The sequence below is a fragment of the Desmodus rotundus genome, chromosome 5 (assembly GCF_022682495.2).
Source record: "Desmodus rotundus isolate HL8 chromosome 5, HLdesRot8A.1, whole genome shotgun sequence".
Classification (NCBI taxonomy): Eukaryota; Metazoa; Chordata; class Mammalia; order Chiroptera; family Phyllostomidae; genus Desmodus; species Desmodus rotundus.
Window position 1 is genome coordinate 163,927,543 of NC_071391.1, and position 24,831 is coordinate 163,952,373.

The following is a 24,831-nucleotide window of genomic DNA, read 5'->3' on the forward strand; positions in this document are numbered from 1 at the left end:
ATATCTAGAGAGGGAAGAAGAATACACCCAAACCCACTCTTGGCAGCTGAATTACAACAAGCACTTTAGTGCTACAAGGTAAAACATCACCGCTTACAATGGAAGTTCCTACAGATAGCGACCCCAGGAGGTGCTCTGGGAAAGGGCCGTCTGGGTCTCCCGTTCCATGTGACGCACGGCACCCCCCCTCCCTCTCCCTCCCCCGCAGGCAGGAAGACAACCTCTTCACAGTGGTTTCTCTAACCTGTGATGACAGCACGCAGTGCTGTCTTAGACTCAGGTGTCTGCCATATGCTTCCTGAATCTTGGTATCTGGTAAAGAATGGTTCTCCTAGTAAAAGTCTATGAAAAAGTGTCATTAATAAAGAAAAAAACTCACCCAGTATGGCTCAGTGGGTTGAGTGCTGGCCTGAAAACCAAAGGGTCGCTGGTTTGATTCCTAGTCAGGGCACATGCCTGGGTTGCAGGCCAGGTCCCCAGTAGGGGGCGTGTGAGAGGCAGCCACACACTGGTGTTTCTCTCCCTCTCTTTCTCCCTCCCTTTCCCTCTGTCTAAAAATAAATAAATAAAATCTTAAAAAAAAACCCAAAACAACTTACTGACTAATTAAGAGGAGATCAATCTCAGCTGGGTCAATTAAATCAATGTAAGGAAGAGCATCCATTCCTTCCAGGCCAGGGTGGATCCCACAGTCCAGCTAAAGAGACAGACAAAAAGATCACAATCTCCTGCATTTTATTAAAATTCATCAACAAATACACAGTATTGTAAGGGATCCACAACACACGTAATCAAGGCGGACTCTACGCACCGGCATTCGGAAAGTCGTTCTCAGTAAATGTGAGAAACACACTATGAGCAATTCGAACTCCCAAACAAAGCTAACACAGAGCTCCCATTTAGGGTCACAGAGCACGCAACACAAGACGCCCTCTTCCAGCTAGTTTTGGCGGTCATTCTGATGCTGAATAAGCTCTTTTTCGAGAAAGTTGATGGTGGGCACTCAGAAAGTTTACAGTCTCACTACCGGATCTGATTGTCGGGAGAAGACAATGGCTAGAAACGGGAAAGCTCCAGGGTCAGGGCAACTGAAGTATTTTAAGGTACTGGGGACGACTTCTTAAGCATTGGTCATTATTGAGTTACAAACTCATTTTGGGGCCACTTTTATCAAGTTCTACAAAATTAACACCATAAGTGACTGACAGAGCGACTGTGGGTGACACGTCCTGTCCTTTGAGAATGAGAAGTAGAGAAATGGAACCAGAGGGACGTGAGCCACCGACCGGCCTTCCGAAGGGGACCATGGAGACCCTCTCTTCCGACCCCTCTGTCGGGCGAGGAGGTGGCTCATGCAGGACAGTGAGCAGGGCTAGACCCTGCAAGGGTGGAAGAGGGACTCTGCAGGAGCAGTGGTTCTGGAGACCTGGCTGACAATTCTCCGGGTCAGAATATATTTTCTCAGTTGACTTCATGTTTTGTCAAATTACTAAGTAGAAGCGTGCGTTAGTTTCTCATGTTAACGTTTTACGGCTCAGACAACATACACCGAGTGAGGAGTTTTTCCGGGAGCTGAACAGACAACTGCTGTAGTAGAGAAGCCCAACACTGACTGCGGACAGAGCCACGCTGTCAGCCCGACTGCAGAACAATAATTACCATGATTTTTCTTCCTTTGAACTCCAGAATAATACATGATCTTCCCACTTCTTGCCCAGCTCCACTGTGAACATTCAAGGGGAGAAATAAAAACAATTAAAATAAAGCCCAATGAACTCAAACTTCTTACAGCTCCCCCTACGCCCCACCTGCTGGCAGCCCTCACTGGGGGCAGCGAGTTCCACACAGTCACAAAGACCGGGAAGGACGGTGTGAGCGTGGGGTGGGGAACAGCGGCCTTTGGGGATGTGGGATGCTGCCGTCGTGCAAGCTGTCCGAGCGGATGGCGCAGACCCGAGAGGCCCAGCAGCTCCCTTCAGCCCGAGTGCTAGGGTTCAACGGTGGCGCACTGAGCACGTACACGGGCCGCGATGCGGATTACTTAGTACTACTTTCAGAATCAGCACTTAAGTATAAAGTTCCAAGCTCTTCAAAATTCTTTCCTTTTAAGAGCATAGCACGCATCTCCCAGACAGGTGAAATGAGTAAGCTCTTATCCCTGTCACCCTCAGTCCCCCGCCCCACCTGCTATTTCAGTGTATTTGATATCAAGCACTTAATTTTCCGTTCTTCTCAAATTAACAGCCTTAATTTCCAGTGATCACAAGACACACTTAAAAGTTCAACCGCACCTGTTTTCAAATCCCTCACCTTCGCTGATGCCTTTCCTAGCCACCCCAGGTCATGATTTATGCACTCCTTCAACGTTAAGTGAGCAGCTTCTATTTGCCAAGCGCTGTGTGGTGCGCCCGGCACGTGGAAAGGCCTAACCCCAGGACCCCAACCTCAAGGACTGACAGTGCATGTACCGGGAGACGGCCACGCGGTGGATCTACCCCCAAACCTCAGAGCAGGACGTGGATAAAGTCAAACCGCCGCAGAGCTACCGCGAATCTCTGGCCTTTGACTTGGGCCCTCTATGCGACCTCTTTAAGTATCCCCAGAGCAGCTTTCCCTTAGGGGTTCCAGAGCACTGTTCACACTTTCTCTTCTCAATTTCCCCACCCCCTTTCCTCCTCTTCCCTCGAGACATGGGTTTTCTCTGCATCAAAAGTTCCTCCATCCATTTCCTCAGCTTCACTCACCACCCCACCCTTTCTTTGTCTCCTCCCATTTCTGCTGAGAAGCAGAACAGACCTCCCTCCCCTCTAAGGCACAGGTGGTAAACACAAGGCCTGCAGGCCGAATCCGGCCCTGCACCTTGTTTCTACCTGGTGGCAGCGCCGAGCTCTCACTTAACTTTTAAGGAGTAGTTACATTCATACAGTCCTAAAATTACACTCGGCCCTTTGAAGGCAACTGCGAGGCTGATGTGGCCCCAGTGAAAATTAGTTTGACACCCCCGCTGTAAGGCTAATCTTTGCCCAAGGTTCTCCACTTGCTACGTTCCCTCCGAAGGAACAGAAAGCTGCCTCATTTCTCTCACCATCCACCTTACTGTCAGCTGTCAACATTCTAACACACTACAGCCATTCTTCCCCTGAAATTAAAATCCCTTAATTCTAATCTTTACCTCCTACTTTCTTTCTTTCCCCAGCCCACTTCCTAAGAGGTGCTACACCCTGCCTCTACTTCCTCACCTCCACTCAATTCATTGTCACCTGGCTTTTAGCAGACACTCTTCTGAAACTGTCCTTGTGAAGCAGCTCTTTGCTAAGTGCAAGCAGCCACCTTCAGTCCTTGTCTCACTTGTCCTCCTGCAGCCCGTCACCCCTCCTGCCCACCCCGCGCCCAGCACCTCCCCACTTCATGTTCGTGTGGGGTCCGCTGGCCCCTCCTCCTCAGACTCCTTCACACTCAGCTTCCGCGGCTCACATGCCAACTGTTGACACTACAAGGCTCTCCATGGCCTCCGCAGTCTTCGGGATCGTCACTCTCATGTTTCCGACACACTGATGGTGACGTCCAGGTCTGCGTTTGTAGTCCAGCCCGTGCTCCCGAAGTCCAGACCTCTAAGACATACCCGGTGTTCAGGGAGCTCTGCTGGGACAGCTCACAGGCACCCTGCACTGAGAAATACATCGCCAGTTCTCGCCGGCAGGCCCTGGTGCTCGCTTTTCTTCCTCCTGCATGCTCTGCCCTCAGACACTGACATGGGTGGCTCCTTTGTGTCGCTGGTCTCAGTCCAAATGACACTTTCCGAGAGCCCTTCCCTCGACCGCCTCCTCTCATTTGCTCTTGACACCATGCCATCATAACTACGTGAACTTATCTGCTTATTAATGACTTGTTTCTCGCTGTTAAAATAAGAGCAGAGACACTATTTCCTTCACTGCCGTATAGCTGGAGTGCCTGGCACGCAGTAAATCTTTAAGAAATACTTATTGAATGAGTAAAAACTCCCAATTTCTGAACCTTGGAAATATGCTAAGTGAGAAAAGCCAGTAACAAAAGGTTACACATTAAATGATCCTATTTACGTGAAATGTTAAGAAGAGGGGAATCTGTAGAGACAGGAAGTTAGGATTTATCGTTGCCCAGGGCTGGGAAAGTTGGGGCCAATGATACGACTCCTAATGGGTGCAGGGGTTCTTTTCCGAATGATGGAAATGTTCTGGAGGCAGACGGTTGCAGAACTCTGTGACTATAACAGAAATCACTTTAAATGAGCGAGCTGTGTGTGAATTACATCTCACTATCACTGTCATAAAACCCCCAGTTTGCTCCAGACCCACCTCCCGTTTCCTAGGGTGAATGACATGGGAATCGTCCGACCCAGGAACGCGAGTCCTCCAAACACTCTGCTCTGCTCCCTCCTCTCCCCTTCCAATACATCTGACCCGCTACAAAGTTCTACAGATTTCACTTCCTTACTCTCTGAAACCCCCATTTCTCTCCAACTCACCGCTCATTTCATTCACTCCAAGCTCTTATTGCTCATCACTTGGATTACTTCAATCTCATCCTAGATTCCCTCCACTGAACCCACCCTTTTATCCATCGGCTACACTGCTGCTGGGCGCAACTTCAATCTTTCCCATACATGATTTCCACTATATCCCCACCCTGCCTACAGGCCTTTGTTGGCTCCCTATAACTGACGATAAAGGCCCAAACTTCCGTGTGGGAGTTTGGTCCTTCAAAAGGTCCTTCGTGGGGTGGACCCTGATGGCCTCTCCCATCTCATCCGGTAATCTCTTAGCCACAGCCATGAGGAAAGCGGCCCCAAGCTGTGACCACTCTCGTTTTCACAAATGCCCCTTCCTTGGCTGGAACACCCTTGCCCCCATACTTCCCTTGTCTTTAATTCCTACTCATTCAGTAAGACTCAGCTCACGCCCACGTCCCAGGATGCGTGAGAAAGCACTCTCGTCTCCTCAGTCTGCTACAAGTCCCTTTTCCGTGATCTTATGGCCGTCGCTGCAATGCCTCCCTGTAGTTACAACAATAGTAACCATTTACAGAATGTCCTAACTCACCCAATGACGCCTGCTGCATTATTTCCCCGTGAGGAACAGGCCCAGTGAGGTGCCTGACCTAACAAGTGACAGAGCAGGGACTGGCTTTTAGGCCTGACTCCAAAGTAATGGTCTCCTCTGGTTGCGAACGATCTCTCCAGTACTTCATCTTGCACTGCGATTCCCTCCAAAAGGGCGAATTCAGTTAACTTGGCCCCCTCTCTGGGTTGCATCCCCCGAGCCCAGTGTGGTGCTTGACAGCTGACGGTGCCGACAGGTGTGAACGTGACAGTGAGAAGCTTGTACTTATTTCCCCAGTAGCTGCTCAACAAGTCCTTACGGGTTACTGGTAAATGTGTGAGGTAGGCACTTTGAACCTTTAGAGAAATGCGTGCATCCATGTTGTGCAGGCTAATGCCTAACAATACACACGTGTGTGGATTCGCACTGCTGGCTCACAGAGCTCTCCTCGTTCACACCTCCCTGTCCCAGCACCATCCAGATCTGCCAAGCGCTTCTCCGGCAGAAGGCCGTCTCCGCCCAAAGACCAGCCTTCTCAGACAATCAAGGGCCGAGAGTTTATCCTCAGCACCTCTGCTTTTCCTCTTCTCCAACTTTCTACCTTCCTTAGGGGCTGTGCTCAAAAACGAAACTCCTACCAAAGCTCTAATCGATTTCCTGTTTCATACTTCGGCAAATGTCAAGTACTGGGGGTAATAAGAAACAGATTTAGTTCTTTCTCGCACCGCCACAGCCTTATCCAGGTCCTCGCCTAATCCTGCCGGCCTCGGCATCACCAGCTCCCGCAGGGTTTGCCGCTCTCTAGTGGATAAGAAAGCGCCCAGTGCCCTCATAAGCCTCCCCTCCCCCAATTCCAAGACACTCTTCCCTAAGATTGAAGAAAAAGCAAAATCCATTCAACCTAGCAGGCCCCTTCCGAACAACAGTTCTCCAAACCCCTTCAGTAACCGCGGCCAAGTGCAGGCTGCCGAGGCACGCCTGAGTGAGTGGCGACCGAGGCGGCCAGCTCCAGTAAACCCTCTCCCAGCCCGTGCTTTTCAGTTCCCTCTTCGCTGGTCCCTTACAGGGGTCGGATCAGCAGCTGGTCACTCTCCTCCGCAGGAATCACAGACATCTCCGAAGCGTGAAGGCGAAGCAGAGATGAGGTCGCACGATTCCTTCTAAATTGGAAGCATAACCACAGGGAACCAACCAAGGAAGAACCCCATTCACCAAGAGCACAACTTCCGGCGCTCCGGCGCCCGCGACTCTAGGCTCCTCCTTCCGACTTCCGGTCGGAGACTGGGAGTCCCACAGCCTGGGGCGGGGGTCAGGAATGCGCCTGCGCAAGGCCTCGGAGGCGGGCCCAGTGGGCGGGGCCGGGGAGCCGGAAAAACTGGCGCTGGAATTAGAACGGGAGTGGCTGTCCAGGCGCGGGCTGCAAGCCGGTGCGTGCTTGACCCGCAGACGACCCCAGGGATGGGCCGGTGGTTGTGAGGTGAGGGCCAGACCCTCTCCGCGCCAGGGCTGAGCTTGGTCGGGAACGCGGACCTTCTGGGGGCGCCAACTGGGGGACCCGCGGTGGGGCGGATGGGTGGGGCCGCGGCAGCGGCGGCGCTGTTCACGGGGACCCGCCCTCCCTGGGTCGCGAACCCCAGCCCCGAGGCTGCGCGTGATTGCGGCGGGGCCTGCGGGGCCCCGGGTGACTGGTGCCTGGACGGGGACTGCGGCTCCTGGGTCCACGGTATCGTGCCTGGACGGGTCGCCTCGGAAGGGCGACGGGAGTGGGAGCGCCGCAGGGCTGCCTCCTGGGTCCTCCTGCTTTGTGGGGTGGTGAGGAGCTCTCGCTTTCTGTGCTGGCTCTTGGTGGTTTCTCCACCGCCTCAGGGCAGGGGTTTCTGTTTTGTTTACTGTCCTCCTGGGCACCTGCACGTGGCAGCACCACGCCAGGGCGAGAACACGTGGGAAGCAGGGTAGGGTCCGGAAAGAGTTTCGGAGCCGGGTCAGCCCAGGTTCCATATGTGGCGCCACCCATCATTAGCTTGGTGACTTTGGCAGGCAGCTTGGCCGGCAACACTGCGACCTTGAAGGTCAAAGGCTTGTCTAGCACCCAGCACAGTGTCTGTCTTCTGTTCAAGCCCATTTTCAGAACGTGCACCCGAGACACTAACTGAATCTCAGTATCTCAAATTGATTAAAGAGAAGTAATATTTCCAGAACTAAAGGACGCGTCTGTTACTTCTGAAAACAATGCTTTTCACACCTCTAGGTATGAACAGGTTTCTGCCCTTTTTGATTCTATGGGTTAGATTGTTAGAATTTAAAAACAAAGAATAAAAAAATAAGAATAGTATCCACATTTAGTGGTCAAAGAAAAATATGTTTTAAGTCAGAGGAATGCGCCATAGAACTAACTGGAAGGAATTGATGGGTTTTATTCCTCATGTGCATAAAGTGATTTAAAGTTGCTCTTCTTGGTGTAACTAAACATTTGTTTTTCTAGGGGAGCTTCTGTGGATCAAGCTATAGTGAAAAATGTTTCGGAAGGGCAAAAAGCGACACAGTAGCAGCAGTTCCCAAAGTAGTGAAATCAGCACGAAGAGCAAGGTAGGGGCCGGATTGGCAAGCTGTGCGAATTCTGCTTCTTCTCGTGTTGCATGACGGGTAACCGTGCAGACCTGCTGCTGGTCTTCAAACTAGGTGTGCTCTAACATTCATTTTTTGCACCAGAGACACATTCATTCTGTGCTTGGTCTAACTTTATTGTTTTGGTAGGTCTCATGAAATTCTTAAAGATGGGGCAGGACCCGTAAATGGTCTCATTGAAACAAACACCGACTTTGAAATTTTTTACATGATAGAAATTGCATGTAATTACGGGGCTGGAATCCTGGGGGCAGGGGGTGGGTGTGCATAACTGATTCTACACTAATGTGTATGATGCTTTGTATTTTGCTTCATAGTTTGTGTTGTGTATTTCTTGGCAATCCATATTGACAGTTATGCTCTGGTCTGCCAGTCAGCCTGGGTGTTGACGGGTGCTGGTGGGACTTGCAGCAGCACGGGGGCGGGGAGTGGGGGGTGGGGGGGTGGGGAGGTAGTCAGGAGCTCTGCTGAGGTCGGAGGTCTGGGGCGTTCACTGGATGTGACCTTGGGTAAATCATTTCACCTCTCCGGGTCTCTCTGCTCACTTATTAAACAGGGTACTGCCCCCTGCCAGCTTTCAGCACAGGGTGCTTTGTGGGTTCAGGGGAGATAACGCGAAAGCAAAGTGTAGATTTTCACAGACGGTAAAGTGTAAGGTGTCTTGTGAGGAGACCGCGGGGCTGCCTTTGAGTTAGATTGCTGGGGCGACGCCGCGTCCGTGCAGTGCTGTGATTTGGGGAGAGCCCTTGGGATTGTGTGTCGGTTCAGCTCTAATAAATCAGTGATGGGAATGTTTGCTAGAGCACTTGAGGGAAGGTAGTGCTTCTCCACGTGTTTAAATACTTGACGTGTTTGTTTGCTGTTTCTCAGTCTGTAGACTCCAGCCTCGGGGGCCTCTCTCGATCCAGCACCGTCGCCAGCCTCGACACAGACTCCACCAAAAGCTCAGGTACCCCCAGGGTTGGATCGCTTCTCGTCTGAGGCTCAGTGGTCTTACCAGGGAGGCGGGAGTTCTTGTGCATTTGGGTTTTCTTTCTCTCCATTTTTCGTACGAGTTGAGAAATGGCCCGAGATCTGGTGGAGTGTGGGCTGGGGGTGTTCAGTGGTTGGTGGAAGCCGCTGCCTTGGAGGTTGGCCGCGCAGGTGGCCAAACTGCTCTAAATGGGTCCTAGAACAAAAGCATGTGGCAGACATCGTGGTGATGATTTAGAAGTCTCAGAATAGCTTTTACAGAAACGGGGTGGTAGAGCGTGAATGATACCGTTTATGGGGTGTAGGACAGGTGCCTTGCTGACGAGGAAGATTCAGGAGCCATTTGCCCAGAGACACGCAGCTCCTGAGTGTCAGGGGCACGTGGCAGTGAAGGGCAGCATCTGCCACTGACACTTGAAAACATTTATGCAGCCCCTGGAACACGCAGCTCTTTAGAAATTAAAAGATGGCTGCTTTTAAGGATGGTGTTGGCCTGCCAGCAGCTGGTGTCTGATTGGACATGGGCTGTGTTCACTTGCCTGCCCTCCTTCCGCTCTTCCTTCCAGGACCACAGACTAGTCGATGTGAAAGGTCGGGGCGGGGAGAGAGGGAACATACGATGGCAAAGAGATACAGAAGCATGAGGTCTGTTACCTTCCAGATGCCTCTGAAGTGTTAAATATGTGGCTGGGCATCGTTTCATTACGTGAACATCACCGAAAAGTCATCACCTCGTATGCCCGTCCTCGGCTGGATGCAAACACTTCGGTGGTCTTGTATCGATTGGATTTCACAGCTCACACAGTCCCTCACCCTGTTGCCGTTGGTTATGGACAGGACTTCCTGTCCGGCACTTGTCCATCTACATTTAAAAAACTGTCTTCTCTGGCTGAATGGTAGAGGCAGACGTGGTTTCCTGAATCAAAAAGCAAGTTCAGTGTTAAAATGATAAAGAGCGAGAAGAAACCAGGGAATAGCACTGTCATCGTGCATCACAGAGGGACTCAGTCGTTACCTCGGTGACATTTGTTCGTGTTTGTTTGAAATGAGGGATATTACTAATTTATTCCTGGTTAGAGTTTTATACTTAGCATGTTGTACCTGAGGAAAAGGTTAGTGAAATTTGAAGTTCCTTCCCATTCTCTAAAAAGATTTCTATGTGAGGAAATTTTACTCTTGCTGGTCTGTTTCTTCTTCGGGAAGCGATGGAGGACGCCTGTAGCCGGCCGTTTCTCTGAAGTCTCCCCATGTGTCCTTCATTCGCCTCTAGGTCAGAGCAACAGTAACTCAGACACCTGTGCGGAATTTCGAATAAAATACGTTGGTGCCATCGAGAAGCTGAAACTCTCGGAAGGAAAAAGCCTCGAAGGGCCCCTAGACCTGATAAATTATATAGATGTTGCCCAGGTAAAAAAAAAAAAAAAAAAATGTCTGTTTTATAAAGCTCATGGCTTGGGAGAAAGACGTAGTTCTCCCGGTCGCGCTGAAATGTTGCTGAGCGTGGACGCACTTCTTTCTTTTGCGGGGGCGGACTGCCCTCGTGCGTGTGAGGAGCGGGTTTAAATGAGGTGACCGGCTCCACACCACCGCCTGGTCTTTAAAGCAGTCTGAGGGGCGCGGGGGCGCCTCCCCTGGACTCGCTTTAGCTCTTCGCACAGTCGCATGCACAGTGCTGTTGACCTGACACACCTGTCTACTCACACCGTTTCCAACATCGCCCGTGGTCGGGAAGATGGAAGGAGGAGTGTGTGTCTTTGTGTTGATTAACACGGGGGTGCTGGAGCGATGGGGCAGCCCCTCATCCCCTCGTAGTGTGCCTGACTCTTAAGGCACGTTCTCTGCGGTCAAGGCAGAGGGATCGTTAAATATTTCGTAGCCTCCTGAAGGGAGGTCGCATCTGTCTGAAGGCATCAGCCAATCCGATTTCCTACCTGCCAGGGAACTCTGGGTAGTCAGGACTAATAGGGTTAGTATCCCAGTTCCCGTTTGGAATATAGAGTCGTTCCAACAATGTGCAAACAGCAGCTAATCGAAGTAAAGTATTACGCTGCAAGACTGCTAATGTTTCGCCCCGGAAGACACTGGGATCATTTTCCTCCCAATGAGGACTGCTAAATTCCTCCTGTCACCATAGAAATCGGCTTGTCAAAATTAGCAATGACAGCTGCGCTGTTACCCCGTGTGCTGATTCCTGGAATCGCCTTAAACCTCCTGTGAGAAATGATTGGCAAGAGGTTGCCATAGTGGCGTGAGCACCCCAGCATTAAGGCAGGTGGCTAGGGCTCATCTTCCACAATCTCTTTAATGCAGGCAGGTAGGCGCACAAAAACATTTACCGCCTGGAACATGCCCTGATTGCCGGCAGGACCTCGTTTTGGAGAAGATGGGCCGGGTTCTGACTTAGGAGACGGCAGCGGGTGGCGGGCTGGGGAACCATCTGCTGTGCTGTTCGTTTCTCAGAGCTCTAAGTAGTAACTGATGTGCTTGTGAGCCAGGGAACCATTCATCTAGCAAGTCTCCCTGCCCAAAGCCCCGGGGCGTGGGGATAACACACCTCACCCCCTCGCACGGCATAACACGGCTGAGAAGAACGGAGCCCGCGGCCGCGTGTCCTGACCTCCAGTTAGCTGAGCTTTGAGTATTTAAAAACTTTTATTTCTTTAATGTAAATGTGAAACCTTAGTGGGATCTGTGAAGTGTCTTGAGTTTGTAATGAGGGTTAATCCCAGACAAGGGTACAGAACACTGTACCCGGAGTGCATCGAGCTGAATTTTGCCCAGACTTGTTGACTGAAAAAAGAGGGGAGGGATTTTTCTGCCCCTTTGGAGGGAAATCTTTGGGCTCCTCCGTGTGCCACATCCTTAAAGAGTTCGGGGTCTGTGGTAGCCGGGTCCTGAGACCGACTCGTTGCACTTAACGGAACCATTGTTAACGTGCGCTGTTCCTCGTATTCTTGCTGTGCAGCAAGACGGGAAGCTGCCCTTTGTTCCCATGGAGGAAGAATTCATCATGGGCGTTTCCAAGTATGGTATAAAAGTGTCGACATCGGATCAGTACGTAAGTAGTTTATGAAGGAAAAAGTGTGCTTTGGGTATTGGGGTGTTGAGGGTCTGCTCGTGTTTGCAGTGATGGGTTTGAGAACATTCCTGGCAGCTGGCCTTAAGAGTGGCCCGTTTCTTAGTCGGGGATGAGTAGGAGCTTCCCTTGGCCTTTCCTGTGTGGTGGGGCCCACAGTGCCTCGCACCTTAGGACCCCATGCCAGTCCAGAACAGCTGTCAGTGTGGGGCTGGGCACAGGGGACTGGGCTGTGGGCTCAGGTCATCCCATTCCCACAGCTGAGCACACTGGGACATCCTTTTGGGTTTGGGGAGAAAACCCCCTAAAACTGCTTTCTCCCAGGTCTGTGGGTATGCTATGTTCAGGCCTCACAACAAATCCGCACGGGGTGGGGGGGTGCTGCTGAGGACAGAGAAACACGGCCGACAGCCGCAGTCCCCTTCCCCGCTTCCCCGCCCTCCGCAGGACGTCCTGCACCGGCACGCTCTGTACTTGATCGTCCGCATGGTGTGCTACGACGACGGGCTGGGGGCCGGGAAGAGCTTGCTGGCTCTGAAGACCACGGACGCCAGCAGCGAGGAGTACAGCCTGTGGGTTTACCAGTGCAGCAGCCTGGTGAGGTTCCCAGTCACCTGGTCCGTCATTCGTCCAACACAGGGGCAAAACCAGAGTCTGTTTAGTCTTGCAAGGGCTGAAGGGATGCTCTTTACTCTGTGTCTAAAACCTGGCAAATACAATGAGTAAGGAGCCAGCTGCCCGGACAGACTGCCGGCTGTGACCTGTGGCGGGCAGCTGGCAGCACTCCCGAGTCAGGATCAGAAGTCTCTCGGTAAACACGGGGAGTGGGGGGTGCTGGTGTGTCCTCCTGGGCAGGGCCCCCGGCTTTGCTTTACATGTGTTCCTACTGACAGGTGACGTCCCCTCCCTAAGGCCGTGGTCCTAGGTGTGGCTGCGCCTGGGGTTCCCTGAGGAGCAGGGGAAGGGAGCTCAAGGCCAGGCGGGCCATGTGCTGTGTAGGGTCAGGAGAGGTGTGCAGAGGGGCACCTTTATGCCTTTGCTGGTCAAGTTCAGTTCAGGAGCAGATTTTTGAACTCACCGCACCTGTTCACCTAACGCAGGAGCAAGCACAAGCAATCTGCAAAGTGTTATCCACCGCTTTCGACTCCGTATTGACATCTGAGAAGGCTTGAATCCAGCCGTGAGTGGAAGTCGACCACTCGTGAATGAAGCTCAGCCGTTTTCTCAATAGCTGTTTCCACTCTGCAGCGTTGAGCTAGTGTGAAAGTATAAAGTGGTTCCTTGCTCTACTTTCTGGGGGAAAAAGCTCTGTATAAAATACCGATCATTTGTTTTTCTATTAAAACGTCTTATTAAGTGACTTAACTCACTGACGTCATCTACCTGTTGGGACTCAAAAAAGAAACCTCATTTGTTGCTTTTAAACACAAATAAGCTTAACCCTCTGCTCGGCAGCCCCTCCCTGGGACGGGTGGTCTCGGGCTTGGAGCTCTGGCTTGGGGACACAGTTGGTTTGAAACAGTGACATAGCCCACTCAAGACAGAGTGGAACCTGAGCAGTACGCTGTCAGGATGACATGCTAGTAAGCGACAAGGCTCTCCTCAGCGCGGAGGGCACCTCGGCAGACCACGCCGTGCTAGAGGTGAAGGTGTTCAGAGACTCCCATGCAGTAGGCCCATGGGTTTCCTTAGAGGACTTCGAACAAAAAGCGCTTGAAGGGTCAAAAACAAAAATAACCCCATGTCCGTTTAAAAGTATTTTATTTTTTTCTAGTCAAATGACTAGTCAACAAGAGTAAATTTATTGAACATGCTCTAATTAGAAATCACTGCGTCGGGACAATGAAAATAAGGATTGATTTAGGTTATACAGTATATACAGTTGCGCTGCAACTAGACCAGAGTAACTGAGTGAATGAATGAGTATCATACATCTCCAAGAGCACTTCAAGCCGCACCTCACACTGCCCACCCTCAACAGGCCACACAGTAACCACCAGTCTGCACGCGCCTCCCGGCCCTTGTCCCTGGAGGTCACGCAAAGTGCCAGAATCCTGCAGCTCAGTTCGTGAAACACAAACCTGAAACATAAATAGATATCTACAATGGTTTCCTTTGTGGGTTTGTTTTTTTAATTTGCAAAGAGCAAATAACCAGGAAATTAGCAGGGAAGTTAATGTCTCCTCTGGCAAGTCATGTTAATTGCTGCACAATAGCACCACCAAATTGTAGGTTGGGAAAACACTTCCTGGATGTTTATGTACCAGTGAACCTGATAGGCTAGTCGGGAGTGGTACTCACACATTGGTAGGAACCAACTTTAATTCCGTATGTGGCTGGTGGCACCAACGCGTCCAAAGGCTGGTGGAAGATACAGATGCAGGAGGACTGTGTCAAAATATGTAAGAATCGCGCTGTGCAAAGTACCTGCTTACTTCCTTAAATCTACGAGAGAATTAACTCGATGGAGGGCTCAAACATCAGAAATGAACAATTAGTGGAGATACATGTAGTGCTTTAAAAAAAAAAAAAAAAAAAGACTCCACACCCCGACACGTTTTACCCGGGATGTCGAAAGGCAAAGAGCAGTTGCCATACAACATAAAACATTCCAGTTTGTTCTGTGTTCCTCTGTAATAGCGACAAAAAGTACAATGCAGGTGGAAACAGAAAGGACATGGGAAGAGTCTTGCGTGACAAAGCCGGGCTGCTTCAACCGGATGCCCCGTCGCAGCAGGCGCACCGAAGCGGCAGGCGCACCGAAGCGCTGCCGCCCGCTCTCCGAGTGCGTACTCAAGTCGATTCCTTCCTGTTGGTGAGAATCCAAGTGGGCGTCGCGCGCCTGTGCATTCTCGGAGCGCCGCCCTTTCCAATGTTCCTCCTAAGGACTTCCCCTCACAATGGCCGAGTAGAGGTATGACAGTCGAGTGCATTAAGCTAATGAAGTTTGATTTGTATCATATACAACCTAACCCCCCAGCCCCAGTAGCTTAAGCTTAAGAATGAACGATGACTTCAATAGGAAAATAGGTGTTCGGGAGCGTTTCATTGCCGGGGACCTACAGATCTCCGAACCGCTCTTGGTTACAAACGAAGGGACGGATTAAATTTCAGGACAGTGGGACTGCCATTCCCATTGGTATGTTGTTACGAACACAAGACACTGAGCTGAGTAAACATTCTCATGAGGGGGAAAGGGGAGGCGGCACGCTCAGGAGGAACAGCAGGTGGGAGCAGTGGGGGTCCGTGCAAGGAAGGGGAGCGCAAGGCGGTGGTTTCCGAAACGCCACGCGCGTCACAAGAGCTCCTTTGCAACCCTTCAACCTCAGTTTTTAACCGAGTTCAGGAGACGCAGATCTACGGAACCTGGGACGGGGCGGACCGGAATGACCGTCTGCCGTGACGACCTACCGGTAGTTCGTTAGGGCTGCGCACAACAGCTCACGCACATGCGGGGTGCAATGACAGTTGCAACCTCACAGACCGTGGCTGGAACGGACGGCTCACGCGCCAGTTTCCAAGTGGCTTTAAATAAACACTGGGTGGCTTTCAGCTGCAATCTTAAAATGGTTTTTCTTTTTAAGTGTATACGGTGAACTGGTAGCATTTAGTTTACTGGCTTCCTAAACAATAATTACGCCGAAGGTCACCGACATCAGCAACGGGCCCAGGAAAGCAGGAAGGGTTTCTCTCCAGTACGCAAATGTGTTGAGGGTGAGCGAATGCTGGAGGTTCAGGATTATGGGGTTAAAATAGCTTGTCAGTTCACCTTGTAGGCAATTCAGTTTTTCCCAGTAAAAGTAGAGAGCAATGTTTCATGAAAATCACAAATTATAAAAACGATTCACTTGTACATATAAATCGCCTTTGAGTTTTAAAAACAGAACAGTGGCATTGGAGACAGTGGCTCTACCGCACAGTTCGTGTGAAGCGGGTTATCTGGCAAGAGTGTGGGCACCAGTCACGACACAGGAACGGATCTGTCACGTGTTCCGTTCAGTAGCAACTCAGTCCGCGATAAAGTGCACGAAGGACACGGGGAAGGCCCCTTTGCGGCCGGGCTCTCCGTCAATGTGGCCGATCTGAAACGAGTGAAATTGCCGGGTGTTACAAAAACTCCAAACGGCGGAGACGCGGAAGGGCGCTGCAGCATTTGGAGGGGGGAAACCCAACTCGTTCAGAAGAATCTCTTCTGAGAGAGAATCCCGTGGGTGAAACACCTGAGCTCCGTCTCCTTCCCTTCCTCTCTCCCCCTTTCCCGGGCCTCGTTCCACAGAGCGTGGGCGTCCGTTCCTAAGGGACCCCGCTGGAGTGCGTCACGTGTCCTGGCCACGTCGGGGGCAGGCAGACGGCCCTCTGACCGCTGCCCCCACTGGCCTTTTCTTCTTTAACGGGTGAGGAGGTGAGTGTCGGAAGCTTGTGAGCTGCAGCATCATGGGAAGTGACAAATGGGACTTGGCCCTGTTTAAATGTAGTCTTGCATTTATGAAGACTTCCAAAAAAATCATTTATTTTTGCTCTGGGCCAGTTATGTAAGTTATACGTCAAGTATGATCTCAACAATGTAAACTAGGTAGGTAAATAAAGGTCGAAAAGAAAATCACCAAAACATGGGTTTTGGGGGGGCTGAGAGGGCCGAGGTGATGGGTGGCGTTCGCCACTGTCTCTGCTGCTCCGTGTCCCCACAGGTGTTGAAATAAACAGGTGGTTCCTGTTGGCAGGTGGGTTGTGTGCAAGTGTGCAAGACACGGCAGCTTCTGGTCTCGCGGGGTGGGGGCAGTGGTGGAGGCAGTAAAAAGTTCCGGTCCCCACTCGGTCTCAGTCCTTGCAGGCCAGAGAGGCCAGAGAGGCCCAGCGAGCTTGCCACCCAGGGGCCCAGGAGCGGCACCAGCCGCTGTGCTGCCTGTGCTGTGCGTGGCGAGGCTGACGGAGGGAGCTCGGGCCTGAGACACCGGAGTCCCTCCGGGGGAAAGAAGCCACAGGGAGGTACCAGAAGGCACGCATCCCTGGGCCGGCAGAGCCTGGGGGCGGAGCATACAGCTCACACAGGCTGGAGCTCTGCTGGGGATGCTGACTGACACTCCAGCCCACACACTCCACACAGCAGAGCGATCCCAGGAGTCCGGCTGGCTTCCCCGTGGCCACCGTGAACTGTCCGAGCTCGGTGTGCAGAGCGGGCCCGTTAGGGTCTCCCTCCCTTGGGCAGACACTGCCAGGCGCTCTGGGGGCACACCCCAGGCAGGCTCCGTAAGCCCACCATCCTCATTCTGTGTAGTGCCTCTCCTTGGGGGCCTATGACCCCTACCGTGGGCTGTGGTGACCTCCCCTCACAGGCCAGGGGGCTACGGCTCAGCGACATGAGTGGCTTGCCCAAGTCTCCCAGCCTATGAACATGAGGCTGGATCCTTAGGGTGACTGGGGGGAGCGCCATGGTCACCCCACTCCAGCTCCCACGTGGACGCCGAGGCTCGTGGCAGGGCCGCCACGACAGACGCCCGGACGGTGCCCTGGAGCTCAGCTCTCCGCACGACCCTCACTCCAGGTGGGCAGCGCCAGGGCTGTACCCCCAGAAACACAGGGGCCTCTTTTGAGACCCACAGGTTGTTCTCGAAACTGCAGCCTGAGTGGCCTGCCCTCCCTAATGAGGGGAGGACCCCACCCGGGGATCAATCAGGCCCACGCAGAAGTGGGTGTACATGGATGTGGCATCTGAGGCCAGCAAGGGGCACAGTGGCTGCAGGCCTGAGACACTCGGGTGTGGGGGAGGCCTCACCTGGGAATAGACCTCAGGCCAGGTGGGTGGGAACCCAGCCCCGCCCCTCCTGGGCCCAGGCCCCAACTCACCCACCACTCTTGGTCCTCCTCCCCGTCCACGATGATCACGTCCCCCTCTGAGAACGTCAGCTCGTCTGGGTTGTCGGCCACACAGTTGTAGAGGGCTTTGACCCGCTTGGGCTTCAGCTTGGTCTGGGGGGGAGGAGAGGAGGGTCAGAGGTTACTGTGGCAGGGAGGTGCCCACTCCTGGGCAGGATGGGGCCCAAGGCTCCCAACCGCAGGCCTGGGAGCCCACCAGCGTCAAGTCAGGAGAGGGTGGCTCAGGGGAGCTCAGGGGCCAGGGGGACTCGGAGGAGGAGCCAGAAGGGAAAAGGAAGAGATCCCGGCCGGGTAAACAGCTGGGAAGGTGGCGGCTGGTGCCTGTTACACACAGGGGTGACCTGGAGCTGTGGCGACAGAGCCGAGCCCACCACCTGGTGGGCTCTGGAGTTGCGTCCTACCCAGACACCCAGGCACCCAGGATGAAGCCACCCCACCCCCCAACCAGGGGAGTGGGAGATAACCCCGAGCGCTTGTGGAATGACTGGCAGGAGGAGGTGGGACGGGAGGGCTTGCCCACTTACGGTCTGTGACTTCCTGGGCATAGGCGCGGGGGGCTGCATGGCCGCGGTGCTGGGCAGAGGGCCCAGGGCATCTGTTCCAGAGAGACCCACTGCGTTAGGACGGAAAGGGGTCAGCACCCAGTAGACCCCTCCATCACGACGTGAGACAAAAACAATTAACACAAAAGCCCTGGTGTCGGTCTGGAAGGAAGTTCCCTGGGCTTTTCTCACCTGTGGAGGGAAAGGTCCCCCAAAGGCCAAAGAGCCTCGTGACTTCCGTGCACGCTTTGTAGAGCGTGCGGGTGTCACAGAAGGAGACAGATGGGGCCACCTCCTGCGCAGACCTGCAGACCCCTGCCAGGGACTCCCGTCCCGCCCCACCCCCAGCAGCAGCAGATAGGACTGCAGGCTGCAGTACAGCATCAGAGGCTCCACGGAGGGCAGGTGACTGCCGGGTGGAGGACAGCTGGGCCCTGACCAGGGCTGCCACGGCTGGAAACAGCCCCCCTCGCCCCGCCCCGTGCCTCCACTAACCAAGCAGAAATAAAGCCCAGTTCCAAATGAAGTAATTACCAGGTCCTCTCGGCTGGCCTTTGCTGACCAGTGGGGTCGACTTGTCAGTCCTGCAAAGAAGGGAAAATAGAATCACTGACACCTGAGGCCTGAAAGCACGTTGCCGACCCGGTACCTCACCCGCTTCTAAAAAGGAACCGGCTGTGTTCCAGCTGCAATGGGCGAGCCGGTTCAATCCAGTCATTCAACTACTTCTAACTTTTTCTGAAAAAGGAAGAACTAGAGGCCCAGAGGACAGTGCCAGATCCCAGGTCCCAAAGGGCTCGTGTCCCCGTGGGCCTACATGACAAGACCTGGGGCTGGAAGCTGGGTACCTGCCTCCCGCTCTGCCCTTCATTCGACCAGTCCCTTCCCTTTGAGGGCCTGGTCTCTGCGGGCGGGGCTGAATGAACCCCAGGGCCCTGAGGGCTCTGCCTGACCACTGGTCAACGTCATCCACGCCTCTAGGCCCCGTGGTCCGTGGCCTGTAACCGATGTGACCCTGGCTTGGGGCCCACCCGTGAGCCTTGGGCCCAGCACAGACGAAGGCCACAGGCAGGGGAGGCAGTTCTCAGGCCAGCAGACCGGAGTCTGTTCCGCACCAATGGGTTTCTCTGAGTGGGCACTTCCACCTGTGACAGGTGTGGTATCAGTCCTGTCAACTCTCCAACTAAGGACGAGAGTCAGAATGTCTATGAGCTGAGAAGGGAGCACTGTCTCAAGTTCCCTGTCACGTCTCCATGCACCCCGCACGGCACCAGGCACACACCTGGGGCTGGAGAGGGCCAGGGGGGGTTGGAGGACCAGGAGTGGGGGTGAAGCAAGGGCCGACCGCTTCCTGTGCGGCCCAAGGAGCCCAGCCTGGAGCGGAAGTCTCAGGGAGAAGGTAAGGACGACGTAGCACAACTTAAAGGCAGGACAGGTGAGGGCCCACCCACGTGACCAGTCCTGCCTTCTGATTTCCATCCCTGTCCATAGGAGTCGTCACGCTGGCCCCACTGACCCCTCCTCCGCCTTCCGCCAACCACGAAACGCTCTCGAGGGGGCCTGACCCTCTAAGAAACTTCTCCCCCGAAGCGCCAGAGGGTAAGTCTTCTGGGCTCTGCGGGTTACAAGGGCTCTATCGCAACTTTCAACGTGACCGTCACGATGTGTGAACAGACAGGTGTGCCAGCTTCCAGTTACACTTCAGTTTATCCGAATTTCATGTAATTTTCATGTGTCATGAAGTTTTCTGGTTTTCCATCATTTAAAACTCCAACACCATGCTCAGCTCGCGGGCCCCACGGAAACAGGAGGCAGGCTGGGTCTCTCCAGGGCGGACGCGGCCATGTTCTCCTTCAGGAACAGAGCTCCGCAGGATAGCGCCCCATGGTGCCCTCCACCCAGACTTGTCTTACAGGTGCCCCAGCTTCTCTGCTTTGCACCTCCCTCCCCATGGGAGAGAAAATGATCCCGTGACACAGGTGGAGTCAGGCCACACTGCGCTGGAGGAGACTCAGCCAGCCCGCCAGTGGGGAAGCAGGGAAAGCAGCTGGAGGGCCAGGAGCCACGGGAGGCACGCAGCACCCCCTGTCCATGGAGCTCCCTGACAGTGGCTGGCAGCTGGCGGGGGTTCGTCTGCAACTTCCACACACAGTCTCCTAAAGGGCAGCAGTCCGGGAAGAGCGAGCCTGAGGGTGGTGCTGGGGAAGAGAGATGGGAGCTGAAGGGAGGCGCAGACCTGAGACCAGGAACCGAGAGAAGCCAGCCTGCGGCCGTTCAGTGGGCCTGGGAGCAAGTCCCTCACAGTACAGCTCGGCTGTCCCCTCGGGCTCCCATAGGCTGCTCAGAGCTTGCCAAGAAGGCATTCAAGAGCCCTGAGAGTCTTCTGGTTAAAAACAGCAGGCTGAGATACATTTGCTTCCACTTTCCCCCAAGGAAAAAAGTTAAAAAAAAAAAATTGAACCAAAAAGAACAAAGAGAACTGAAGAGAGAAAGGCAGTTTTGGAAGCTGGGAGTGGAGGGATGAACCCTAAGCAGCCTAGCTCCCCTGAGGAAGGAGAAGTGCGTGAGCCTCCAGCTCCGGGGAGTGGGGAGGGCGGAGCACAGACACAACGGCTGGCCCTCGTCTGCTCCAGGAGCTTCGTCCCAGAGTCCAGCCCCAACTCTGAAACGCCTAGCAACTACCCACCCCACCCCTCCACGCCACCGAAGACCAGCAGCTTCTACTCTTGGAGAGGGCAGAACAGTGTCTGAACTCGGGGATGCCTGGTGTGGTGGTTCACAGTATCTTGGGAAACAGGGGAACTAAGTAAAAGCTTAACTTTATTTCTATATTTAGCTCCCGGAAAACCTGCTCCCTTTGGGCAAGAGACTGGAAGACTGTTCCCAAGGAGCCTGAACTGTCTGAGGTAAAAAAAGGGGGGGCCCCAATTCAGGGTTCCCCAGTAAACCCACCATGGCGGCTCTGTGCATTGGGGTGCAGTCTGTGAGTATTTAATGCCCACCCCAAAGTGGCAGCTGACGGGTAGAGAACACAGAATTGATAGGGAAACAGCCTCTAAAAGAACAGAGGTCAAAACAAAGGGAACAGAACGAGGAAGAACCAAATTATGCAGAAAAGCAAAAGCCAAAGGAAAACACCCCCAAAACCCATCATGAATAATCTGAGACGAGAGAAAATGATTCCCTGGAACAGACAGGCTACTATTAACTTCAAAATTATAGTACATCAGAAATGAAAAACTCAATTAAACAACTGGAAGACAAAATTGAGACAATCTCCCTTTAGAAAGTCAATTTCAAAAGCAAACAAGCAACAGACAGCCATGGAAACAGCAATAGGAGGCTGCAGAGCTCCCGAGTGCGGAGCTCCAGCTGCGCTTCCAGCCCCGGCCTCCAGGTGGGGCCACAGGACCAGCTCTGGTCACAGGAGCCAGAGCCAGGGTGGTGAGCACACCTTCCCTTCACAAGTACCCCTGGGCGGAGGCACAGAGACCCTGCAGTCAGAAGTAGGCAGGGCCTGGGTCTGCAACCTGCCCCTGGGGGCTGCTGTACAAGAACATGGACACAACTTTGTGTGGGCAAGAAGTCAACTCCCACAGGTCAAACCCCAGATATTTGGGGCAGGTATGAGCGCAGTAAGCTTACCCTCACGAAAAGAGGAAAGGCCACGGGGATCTGACATCTGAACAATAAGAATTATTTTTAAATTGGGAACGGAAAGAAATAGATGGCATTAAAAATAATCAACGAAACTTTTCAGAAACAAAGGATGCAGATTGTATCCTGAAAGTTTGTACACGTCTACCTGGGGGCACGGATGAAAACAGACCCACCCGGGGTGTCAGGGGACAGGGGATGACCTGGTGGGGTGAGAGAGAGCCTAGCAGGGCGAAGGCACCTCCACACAGGCCCCCAGGCCTCAGCAGGGAGGGGAGGCAGAGGTGGGAGGTGGTCGAGAGTTGTCTTCTGCCGACTTCCCGGGCCAGGCCCATCCTTTGGGACTTGTTCTTGGGCCCGGCCACCATGACATGAGGAAGCCCTGGCCACACGGGGAGGCCACATATCCCAGCTGTCAGCCAGCCCCCACCCCTGGGTGCATGGGGTGGAGAGGCCTTGGAGGATGCTGGCCTCCAGCTGATGAGTCCCCTTCTGTGCCCAACCCCCTCCAGCAAAGGCCTCCGACCCTGTGGAGCAAAGATAAGCTATTCCCACCACACTGATCCGAATTCCTGACAGGGGCTGCAAGCGCAATGCAATGGCCGTGTCTTATGTCAGTAGGTCCTGGTGTGGTTTGTTCCTAGAACAACCGACATTGGAGACAGTAAGAACTCAAGGATTTCAACGGAGAGAGAGGGAAATATAGACATAAGTGTGTGGGGGTGTGCGTCCAGTTCAGACCACTCAGTAGGCCGGCCTAGGGACAGGACGTCCACCAGCAAAGAGTACACAAAGTGCCCTGGTCTGGGCTTCTAAATATCATTTCCACTTAAAGGAATCCTTCTCCATCCTAAGGACCCAGAGGGAGAGCCGTGAAACGCATCCCCCGCAGCCAAGGATGTTATTTGGACAAGTGGCCAAACCTGAACGGGCTCTGAGGACTGGAAAGCAGGGGTGTGTCCACGTTATTCTCCTGCCTTGGCCGGTTGTATTATTATTTCCCTAGAACGTCCTTGTTTGTAGAAAACGTACACGGCACACTGCAGAGGGGCCATGCAGTTGAGACAGCCTTGTGGGTGGGCAACAAACAGAACCGAGAGGCCTCCTGTTTTGAGGACTTTAACTCCCACAACCCCGCTGTCTGTACTACAGAGAAATCTAAATTCATCATGGGGTATAACACAGACGTGTGTGAGTTTTTACAGTGTAAAAATTCTTGATACATTGTGTTTAAGACACTGGAAGCCTGGTGAAACCCAGGCATGCATCCTTTGGCCTTGGCCACTACAGTAGCAACTGGGCGATTTCAAATGGTAGCATGAAGTCCTGGCCGATGAAGTGACGAGCTGCTTGGAAGCTCCTTAAATGCAAGAAGTGAGGAAAGCCAATGTGGCTAGGCCTTGAGGGGACGTGGGAGGGGGACAGGGAAGAGGGGGCGTTAGTTACCCGGGAGCAGGCCTCTTCTGAGGGAGGCGGCTGGGTGGCTGGGGCGGCAGGGGCGGGGGTGTGGCTTTGCCCAGTGGGGCCCCGGGCTGGGCTGGCTTGTTCTGCTGGCTCAAGGCTTCCATCACACCGGGCGTTTTGGCTGCGGGAGCGGGCAGCGTGGGAGCCAGGGGATCTGTGGAGAGAGAAGAAGAGAGGGACACATGGAGGGTCAGATAGCCGGCGTCCTGTCCGGCCTTCTCCCTGGAGGCTCTTCCACGAAGGGCTCCGTGTTTTTTCTGTTGCTATTTCTTAAGGAAAAAACCTACGTTCCTCGCAGACGCTCAGTGAACAGGATTGGCTGGGAGTCGTTCTGAGCCTCGAGTTGGGACTAAAAGGTTGCTATGCGCCTGTGAGAACTTCCTCCGAGAGAATCCCGTGGAGAGATGGAGATGGTTGGCCGTCGGCTCTGTGCCCTGCGACCTGCAGGAGCAGCGGCCGAGGCCGAGGCCCAGGCGGGCCCTGGCCCTGGCCTGCCCCCGGGGAAGTCGGGCCTTCTTGGGTCAGTTCTCTTTGTGCGTCCGGACCCAGAGGCCCGCCCGACCCATTTCCCAGGCTGCGAGCAGGTCCGTCTCAGCAAAGGCTGGGAAGCGCTGACTCTGTACAGGCTGCACCACCTGTGAGGGGCTGGGACAGTTTACTCTCTCCATCGTACAGACGAGGAGGCTGAGGCTCAGAGGTGGGACATGCTTTCAGCAGGGGTCGCTGAGCTGGGGAGACAGGGCGCAGGGCCGTGGGCCTACACCTACACCTCGCCCTGTCTGACAGACATCGGCGCCCCCGCTCCATGTCTAGCATGCCCCTCCCATCGTCCTTGCCGAGGCGGACACCTGCCTCAGGACGCTGACACCTGAGGAGTGCCCCCGTGCTGTGTGACTCGGAGGTGTCTGAGCTGGACAGCCCGTGTCACTCCTGGCTCTGGGAGACCCTCCCAGACACAGCTCCCTGCTTAGCCACACAGCAGGGACACCTACTGCCGCTGGCCTGGGCTCCTTTCATTGTAACTGAGGTTGAGGAGGCAGAAGACACCGAGGGGAGCTCCGGGGCTCAGAGGGCAACCCCAGGGAGCCGAGCGCTCCCTCCCACGGCCAGCGCAAGGCAGAGCTGGGGAGCCAGTGGCGCCGACCCAGGGGCTGCTCCTGCTCAGCCTGCTAGGGACAAGCCTCCCCCAGGCTGCTGCCCCAGGCTCTGGGACTGGCACCCACATGTTGACATTGAAGAGAAGCACATACCAGACTACAACCCGAATGACTGAGCCCACATATTGAGACCCACCAAAGGGCCAAAGGAAAGGACGCCCTGGGCTAACATGGGGAAGGAAGAAAGAAACATGGCCAAAATGCTTGGGGAAACAGGAGACGGCAAGTGAGCCCCTGGGTAGGGTGGGGCCCGACAGACGGGAGCTTGCGGCTGGGGAGGAGCAGGCTGAAGGGCTTGGGGACACAGAAAAGCCACGGCGCCCCACGCAGCCGCAGGCCCCCGCTGCGCTCCCCCACCTGGGCTGTCCTGGTCTACAAAGCCCACC

General features: G+C 54.0%; 3 protein-coding genes across 17 annotated transcripts in view; 1 reads left to right on the forward strand and 2 right to left on the reverse strand.

Moving 5' to 3' along the window:
• Positions 1–6,330, reverse strand: part of CPSF3 (cleavage and polyadenylation specific factor 3) — a 34,320-nt gene extending 27,990 nt beyond the window's left edge. Inside the window, exons 1-3 of the mRNA XM_024552449.4 lie at positions 6,143–6,330; positions 1,660–1,723; positions 600–697 (exon numbers count right to left, since the gene is read on the reverse strand). Of these exons, the coding sequence (XP_024408217.1) occupies positions 600–697; positions 1,660–1,723; positions 6,143–6,192 (212 nt within the window). The 5' untranslated portion in view covers positions 6,193–6,330. The remainder of the gene's footprint in view (positions 1–599; positions 698–1,659; positions 1,724–6,142) is intronic.
• A 96-nt stretch (positions 6,331–6,426) lies between these two features.
• Positions 6,427–13,116, forward strand: ITGB1BP1 (integrin subunit beta 1 binding protein 1). Of its 6 annotated transcripts, none has more exons than XM_024552979.3 (8): positions 6,440–6,555; positions 7,196–7,326; positions 7,561–7,664; positions 8,574–8,652; positions 9,946–10,082; positions 11,641–11,733; positions 12,199–12,348; positions 12,852–13,116. In XM_024552979.3, the coding sequence occupies exons 3-8, from the start codon at positions 7,593–7,595 to the stop codon at positions 12,921–12,923; spliced, it is 603 nt and encodes a 200-aa protein (XP_024408747.1). In that variant the 5' UTR covers positions 6,440–6,555; positions 7,196–7,326; positions 7,561–7,592; the 3' UTR covers positions 12,924–13,116. The 6 variants fall into 6 exon arrangements, with proteins under 6 accessions (XP_024408750.1, XP_024408747.1, XP_024408751.1 ...); XM_024552980.4 differs by lacking the exon at positions 6,440–6,555 and adding an exon at positions 6,693–6,801; XM_024552982.3 differs by lacking the exon at positions 7,196–7,326 and having other exon boundaries at positions 6,427–6,555.
• Positions 13,117–14,493: 1,377 nt separating this feature from the next.
• ASAP2 (ArfGAP with SH3 domain, ankyrin repeat and PH domain 2) overlaps positions 14,494–24,831 on the reverse strand; it is a 125,462-nt gene continuing 115,124 nt past the window's right edge. For 4 of the 10 annotated variants that reach the window (XM_053923779.2, XM_053923776.2, XM_053923783.2 and 1 more), the window contains 5 exons: positions 23,271–23,442; positions 18,702–18,751; positions 18,150–18,220; positions 17,596–17,718; positions 14,494–15,833 (listed from right to left, as the gene is read on the reverse strand). In XM_053923779.2, the coding sequence (XP_053779754.1) occupies positions 15,759–15,833; positions 17,596–17,718; positions 18,150–18,220; positions 18,702–18,751; positions 23,271–23,442 (491 nt within the window). In that variant the 3' untranslated portion in view covers positions 14,494–15,758. Of the gene's footprint in view, positions 15,834–17,595; positions 17,719–18,149; positions 18,239–18,662; positions 18,752–23,270; positions 23,443–24,831 lie in introns of all 10 variants that reach the window. The other 6 variants (XM_053923778.2, XM_053923774.2, XM_053923780.2 and 3 more) reach the window with 2 other exon arrangements.